The sequence below is a fragment of the Copadichromis virginalis genome, linkage group LG15, assembly GCF_057382275.1.
Source record: "Copadichromis virginalis isolate Kocher_CV1m ecotype Utaka linkage group LG15, C_Virginalis_male_GT1.1, whole genome shotgun sequence".
Lineage (NCBI taxonomy): Eukaryota > Metazoa > Chordata > Actinopteri > Cichliformes > Cichlidae > Copadichromis > Copadichromis virginalis.
In genome coordinates, this window is record NC_140632.1 from 23,946,778 (window position 1) to 23,954,810 (window position 8,033).

The 8,033-nt window shown below is 47.1% G+C and overlaps 1 protein-coding gene across 1 annotated transcript; it reads left to right on the forward strand.

Moving 5' to 3' along the window:
- Nucleotides 1-1,270: 1,270 nt before the first annotated feature.
- LOC146692516 (uncharacterized) lies at nt 1,271-6,968 on the forward strand. Its single transcript, XM_085432622.1, has 2 exons — nt 1,271-4,930; nt 5,594-6,968. The coding sequence occupies exons 1-2, from the start codon at nt 4,142-4,144 to the stop codon at nt 6,689-6,691; spliced, it is 1,887 nt and encodes a 628-aa protein (XP_085288748.1). The 5' UTR covers nt 1,271-4,141; the 3' UTR covers nt 6,692-6,968.
- Nucleotides 6,969-8,033: the final 1,065 nt, after the last annotated feature.

An 8,033-nucleotide genomic window follows, 5' to 3' on the forward strand; every position in this document is an offset into this window, starting at 1 on the left:
ATGACACAAAAACTGGAACAATGCTAGACGTAGCTGAGGAGTATCTTGTCAATGTGTGTGACATGACATTACGGACTTCCTTTGTCTCATTTCCTGCAGATGGTGAATCACTGTTTAACATTTCACTGGCTCCCTCAATTCTCTCTATGTGCAAGCAAGTTGGATGATTTCGACCACATATAGTGCATGTGTGCCTTCTTTTGCATTCTTTACTAGTGTGGCCCTTTCTTAAACAGCCGAAGCAAAGACGGTTTTCACGAATGAAAGCTCTCTTTTCATCAGGAAGCCTTGTGGCAAAGGTTGGGCACTTGGCGACACCGTGTGTTTCATCGTTGCAGACGAAGCATGGTGGTCTTGGCTTTGAAATTAAGGTCCCTGGTTTACCTGCAGAGTGCTTAGCTTGAGCATTGGTGCTGAGTGCCTTGGTTCTCTTAGGAAGCCTTTCATCTGTTACTTTAGTGGTCAATAAGAAGGGAGAAGCAATGGGGTTGCAGGCTATTCTAGCTTCCCTTTGTAGAAATCTGGTGAAATGAGCAAATGGTGGATACTCTTGACATCTGTCTAGTTCATCCACAACAACGCGACCCCATCTGCGTACCAGCCATTCGGGTAGTTTTTTGAGAAGTTTATGATTTTCTTCACAGCCCTTTAACATGAGGGATGGCCTCGGCACAACTTTGAAGGAAATCTGAAAACTCTCTGAGGGCTACTGGGTCATTGGGAGCTATTTTTGGCCATTTCATCAGTTTATCCCTGAAAGCCTTTTGGACGACAAATTAACTTCCATACCTCTCCTGAAGAATCTCCCAGGCACCCTGATATGCATCTTCTGAGTTTCGATAGAAGAATCCTTCGACCGCCTTCCGTGCCTCACCTGCAAGATAACTTTTCAAGTACAACATTTTTTCTCCTGCGGGGAGGGGTTTGTGGCCAATCAATGCCATAAAGGATATCTTCCAGTGTATAAACTTTAAAGGGTTACCAGTGAACACTGTGGGTTCAGGTGCAGGCAGACGGTTGGAGACGAACAAGCTTGCAAGCTCCTGTGTTAAGCTGACCTCCTGTTGCTTTTGCAAAATCTCAGGTGGTGCACACTGAGGTCGAAATGATTCAGCCTGTGGATTCAATGGATTCTGAGATTCAATGATTTGGCTATCAAGTTGTGATTTGTCATCTGCTTCATACTTAAGGCTTTCCAATCCATCGTAGTTGTTGTAAGCTCTCACTCTGGCTGCTGCTACTTTTACCTCGTTTTCTGCCTGTAGCTGTTGCAGTTTAGTTCTCTCTTCCTCTAGCTTTGCTGTCATTTCTGCAATCATTTGTGCTTCCTTGATTTTCCACTCATGCTCTAAGCTACTCAACTTGGCTTGCTGTTCATGTATTCGTTGCATTGCCTTCGCCTGTTCTAGTTTAGCTGCAAGGTCAGCTTCGGCATCCACACGTTTGCTAGAAGTCGTAGAGGTGGCTCCAGAGTATGAATCTGAGCCCTTTGAATGCTCTGAAATAACTGTTTCTGTTTTCCCAAAAACAGATCCATACTCCTCCTTACTTAATATCATCCTTACACGCTCCTTCTCGAGCCTGTCATTAAAAGTCTTATCTATATCTTCTAGTCGTTTACTAATGAGATCACAAATTTCTGTTGTTAGGGCAACACACGCATTTTCTTGACAACATCTGGAGTAGAAGTATGATTACGTCGGATAGGCTCATACAGTTCATGCATTAATACTTCTTTAGCCTTAATGTCCGTTTGTGTTCTAACAAGGTCTTCGTTTGAGCAGAAACCTTTCAGCTTTGTTCTAACTCCTCTTGCTAACTCCTTCCAGGACTCATATGCCTTGCTAAATGACCTTTCATTTTTCTTGGCTTCCTGTTCATGCATCTCCTGCCCCTTTTCTGTTAGTCTTCGCTCTATGGAGCTGGACCTGGCCTCTTGTGCCTCTGTAGATTTGTCTATTTCTTCAACAGGGGACAACATTATTATTAATTTTATTTTTGGCTTGTTGCACCTGCCCTTTTAAGTGTATATATCTGAACTCAAATGGGTTGAGTGGTGGTTTCAAACTTATTAATGTCACACAGTGGAAAATTGTGTTTTTATATTTTGTTTTGGATCAGACTGTGTTGGTACAGGGTGTCGATTTTATTTGCATGATTTTATTGTAATAGTGATATTGCATGTTTGTTTATTGATATTCCTATTGCATGATTTTATCTCCATATTTATAGTGTGTGTTTAGTGTTGATTGAACAATATGTTTTTTATTATTCCACTGTGGATTAAGCGGACAATTGTAGGCACCTGTGAGGTGGGGGCGTTCCCCGAGGTGGCCTATCAGCCACCAAACTGACTTAAGGGAGATAGTGAGCGCAAAGACTAAAAAGAGAGAGACACACGAAAAGTGGAGAGCTGGAAAACAAAACGTGTGCAAGCCAGCATATGAGAAGAAGGACCTCTGGCCTGACTGTGGGGCGCCACGAGACATTCGGCGATCGGCCAGCACAACCCGGCGATCCAGTCCCGACGGACAGAATAGCGACCGTGGGAGGCGACGCGTGAAATCCACAGTAGGGCAGGGGTACGCCTCTGCCTGCATCTGGCGGAGCTACGAGGGAGGCCGTGCGCGGAGGTGGAGAGTAGCTGGACTGCACGATTGCGCACAGTCAGGTGGAGATAGGAGCCTCCTCCCTGGTCTTCTGCTGGCGAGAGTCCACATCCCGGAAGAGGAGTTCCTCTCCTGTCTCTCTCAGCTCAGGAGAATTTGCCCGTGTGTTGCGGGACTGGGAGAATTAGGACCCTGGGGGGGGAGTTTTTAGTATAGGGAAAAACATTCATTTAGCTTTGTGTTTTTAGCGTTTAATCATTCCTGCCGGCAGGGTTTTTAGCGGGTTGTAAACACTATTTTTATTGTATACGGGGATTTTAGCTTGTATTTGGGGTTCTGACTGTGTTTTATCCTGAAAATAAATGGTGTGTTTGAAGCCAGCTAAATTTCTGTCCTCTGAGCTCTGACCCACTCACTCCCCTTTCTGCTTGTATAGGCGTGGTGGTGAAGATTTAGTTCCACCAGTTTAGCGGCTACATAATTTTGGCGTTTGTCGACAGGATACAAGTTTGGGGAGCAGTGTTCCGCACCTGGAGTGCAGATATAGAGATGATGATGCCGGTGTATCCGGGTGCCCCTTGGGTACCAAAATATAAGGGTCCTGAAGCAGATGTTTCATATGGAGATTGGAAAGAACAAATACAAGGTTTATTGAATGCTCAAGAAATAGCTGAGGCCCGGAAAGTAGAAATTTTAATTGGGGCTTTAAGCGGTGAGGCAAAGCGTCAAGTAAGCGTGTTAGAAGAAAAAGACCAGATTAGGAAAATATTCGCATATCTAGATTCTCTATATGGTGACAATAACTCCCTAGCGGTTTTGAGGTCGCAGTTTTTTAGCTGTATACAAAAACAAAATGAGTCGGTAAAATCTTTTACCTTAAGGTTGAGGGAGTTGCACTGCAGGCTACAACAGCGCAATCCAAATCAAGCACCTACTGAAAAGTGTTTACAGGAACAGATGCTGTTGGGCCTGCGGGAGGGCCCGTTGTCACAAACCCTGCGAGCCTACGTGCGTCACCATCCAGAAGAGGATTTTGCAACAGTCCATCGGGAGGCGTTGCTCCTAGAGGAGGAACAGTTGGGACACCAGGGATTGCAAACTACGTGCTTGGCAGTGGGTGAGTCCAGGTGTGTTAAGCCACCTTATGAACCAGACTGGAAAGAGACATTTAAAAAAGAAATTATGGAGGATGTCAAGGGTCAAATGCGAGATCTCGTCAAAGATGTTGTTAATGAAATTAAACCGCTCTTGCCACAGCAAAGCCCAGCCGGCTCAGCTTTTAATAAATCAAGGTTTAAGCCAAAACGTTCTGGATATGCTAATAACTGGACCCGAGAGGGAGAACCCATTTGCCATCGTTGTAATCAAGCTGGGCATATTGCCAGATTCTGTCAGAGCACACTAGACCAACAACCACCTTTAAACTAATAAACCCCGCTGCCGAGGCCCAGGCGGTGGGGACAAGGGACTATTCAAACAATCAGGGGGCCAGTACAGCTTTTGTGGGAGAATGTCCACTCATTGAGGTGTGTATGGGAGGGGTCAAGATGACGGGATTATTAGACACAGGCTCTCAGGTTACACTAGTGCAACAGCAGGTAATGGATCTCCATTTCCCTGAAGTGAATAAAACTGACACACCCCTGTTGTTCGCCTTAAAGGCAGCCAATGGACTTGAGATACCATACTCAGGCTATGCGGTCATGGATTTTGAGGTAGAAGGGGTGGAGATACCAGGAAAAGGGGTTATGGTTGTGAGAAATGACTGTTCCACGCACCCTTTAATTATTGGTATGAATGTTATTAGTGCATGCTGGGATGATGTTTTTGCCGAAGGCAAGTCTGCTTTTCATCCTCAAAAGCTGAAGTCCCGCAGAGCATGGAAAGAGGCGTTTGCCGTCTGTCAACAGACTGCTACCACCAAGACTGATGGCTTTCTAGGCTATGTTCGACCTGCTAGCCGCAGAGGAGTCAAGGTGCCCCCGAACTGTGAAGTGATGGTCTGGGGCCGGACGTGTAAAGGTAAGGGTGGGACAGAACGCTTGGCACTAGTGGAGGCCTTACCTGATGCTGGACCCTGGGGGGTAGCCCGAACCCTGTCAGTAGTCAAAGGAGGGAGGCTCCCTATCCGGGTCTGTAACCCTAATCCATACGAAGTGACTATAGGACGCTACCAGAAGATGGGCCAGTTGTACCAGGTGGAGGAGTCGGACGTGGAGATGGACAGTGATCTTAGCCTGACAATGGGATCCGATGGTGTGATCGAGGTGGGCGTAGTTGAAGCAGCTGGGCCCGAAGAGCCTGCGATCCCTGAAGAGGAGGTGAGTCAACTGCTTAACGGCATAGACTTGACCCCCCAGCAGAAGGTCGAGCTCCAGACCCTGCTGCAGAGGTGGCGAAAGGTGTTTGCTGTGAACGAGGAGGATTACGGAAGAACTGATTTGGTCCAACACCAGATCCACACAGGTGATACACCACCCATTAAACAAAAATATCGCCCTTTACCACCACTGATGTACAAAGAGATTAAGATACTTCTAGCAGATATGCTGAAAAAAGGTGTCATTCGGGAGAGTAGCAGTCCCTGGGCAGCCCCCATTGTGTTGGTGAGGAAAAAGGACGGCAGTTGGCGATTTTGTGTAGACTACAGAAAATTAAACGCAGTAACTCATAAAGATGCGTTCCCGCTCCCCCGAATTGAAGAGACTTTAACATGTCTGACCAGAGCTGAGTGGTTTTCCACACTGGATCTTGCCAGTGGATACTGGCAAGTGGAAATGGATCCTAAGGATCGGGAGAAAACTGCATTTACCACTCCTCTGGGTTTGTTTGAGTTTGATCGCATGCCTTTTGGACTCTGTAATGCCCCTGCCACCTTCCAGCGCCTGATGCAGCGGTGTCTAAGTAGTCACCTTTCTGAATCTGTTTTGGTATATCTGGATGATATAATAATCTACTCACCTGACTTCTCTACTCATCTACAGCAATTGGAGAATGTCCTGCAGAAGCTGTGGCAACATGGTCTGAAGCTGAGGCTGGACAAATGTAAGCTGTTCCACTGTCAGGTGAAGTTCCTGGGGCATCTTGTCGACCAACAAGGGGTAAGACCGGACCCTGAGAAAATCCAAGCTGTCCAGACCTGGCCTGTTCCCTCGACCACCCGTCAGGTCAGAGCTTTCCTTGGCCTGGCAGGTTATTACAGGCGATTTGTCCCAGGGTTTGCTAGGTTGGCTAGACCTTTAAATGCTCTGCTCGTGGGAATTTCTAGCAGGTCAAGCATGCAGGTCCAGTGGTCTGCTGAATGTCAGGAAGCCTTTGACAGCTTGAAATGTGCTCTGACCGAGCCCCCTATTTTGGCTTATGCAGATTTCCTGGAGCCCTTTGCACTTTATACTGATGCCAGCAATCAAGGCTTAGGTGCTGTGTTAGCTCAGGTGCAAGATGGCAAGGAACGGGTGATTGCATATGCCAGCAGGAGCCTACACCCCACCGAACGAAATGACAAAAACTATAGTTCCTTCAAACTGGAACTTTTAGCTCTAAAATGGGCCATTACTGAGAAGTTCAAGGATTACTTGACAGGTGCCAAGTTTGTCGTGTATACCGACAACAATCCTGTGGCCCACTTACAGAATGCTAGACTTGGGGCAACAGAGCAACGCTGGGTGGCACAGCTGGCATCCTTTGACTTCGAGGTTAAGTACAGGGCTGGAAAAGAGAATGCTAATGCTGATGCTCTCTCTAGATTTCCCACAGACTGTCAAACAGCTTACATAAACACCACGAGTGCTCCACGTCGGGATGCACAGGGGCTGGTGCCGCAGATGAATGACTGGAAGGAGGCTCAAGAAAAGGACATGGATCTGCTCATCCTGAGGGAGTATGTGGAACAGGGAATCCCCCCTGATGCACCAACGAGGAGATCCCTACCTAGCCCTGTACAGAAGTTATTACAGCAATGGAGAAGGCTGCAGGTTTGCGAGGATACGCTGTGCAGAGAGGTAACATCACCCTGCGCGCCACCTTTTCCATCTGCTGCCCTCAGGGAGAAGGTACAGGTCTATACAGGCCAGAACATCTAGACTGGCCAACAGCCTGTATCCACAGGCTGTGAGGCTCCTGAACTCTCTGCCCCCCTCTCACGGACAATAACCATATCCAACTTCTTAATAGCAATGAACTGGTCTGCATTGGTGCATCATATCTTTATTCTCTTCCCCCTCCTGCCCCCCCCCCCCCCCCCCCCCTCTTTCTTAAATAGATAACTATCATATCTGATATCATATCTCACAGTACAATAATATTGAATGGGTTGCATTGTTGTATTTTGTCATGTTTCTCAGGTCTTTGTCTGAATTTCTACGAACATTAATGCTAAGGATTGTCTTATTGCATTGGAGTCACACTGGGTTAAATATGTACACTTGGGTTTTAAGGGGTATTTATTATTTTCTTCTTTTTTTTGGGTTGTATGGAAGCCCCAAACGCAATTTCATTGTTCTTGACAATGACAATAAATAAATAAATACTAAATACTAAGGGACCCTAACACTAACGAAATGTACCTTCAGATTCTATGTCCTGCAGAGAGACACAAGGAGGTGTGGGAGAAGTATCACGAGGCAGCGGCACATGCGGGAGTGGAAAAGACACTGTCCAGGATACGTCGCTTCTTTTATTGGCCCAGCATGGAAGAGGAGGTGCGCGAATTCCAGCTAGGGTGTGCTGCGTGTGGCCTACGAGATAGAAATAGGCCTAGAGCCCCTTTGCATCCCGTTATTGTGTCCTATCCCCTTGAGGTTGTGGCCCTGGACTTTCTTACATTGGGGAGGCCCACAGACAGGTACCAGAATATTCTGGTTATGACCGATCTTTTCACACGGTACGCCTGGGCAGTTCCTACCAAAGACCAGACTGCTCAGACTGCGGTGCATGCTCTTTGGGCTCACGTGATTCAGACCTTCGGTTGCCCGACCAGGCTACACTCAGATAGAGGTGGTAGTTTTGAGTCTGCCCTGATGTACCAGCTGTGTAAGTGCTATGGCATTACAAAAAGCAAGACCACCCCATACCATCCGGCTGGAAATGGTGGGGTTGAGAGGATGAACCAGACATTGCTGCACATGCTTCGGTCCCTAGAGTCAGAGAGACAACAGAGGTGGCCAGAATATCTCCCAGAGCTCTTACAAGCATATAATAATACTGTCCATAGTGCCACAGGGTATGCGCCGTCGTACCTGATGTTTGGGCGGCATTTGAGGCAGCCAGTGGATTTGAACCTAGGTGTTGAGCGGGATTCTCCATGCCACAACCTGGGAGGGTGGGTTAAGGACCATCACCAGAAACTATCCTTTGCCTATGAGATGGCTAAGAAGAAGATGAGGGCAGCAGCCACGCAAAACAAGAGGGCTTATGACCGAAGTG

What these genes read in the sequence shown, in the direction of transcription:
- LOC146692516 (XM_085432622.1), top strand. Translation starts at nt 4,142, where the DNA reads ATGGGAGGGGTCAAGATGACGGGATTATTAGACACAGGCTCTCAGGTT. An exon ending in CTGCGATCCCTGAAGAGGAG is followed by an intron (nt 4,931 to 5,593) that starts GTGAGTCAACTG and finishes ACTCATCTACAG; the next exon opens with CAATTGGAGAATGTCCTGCA.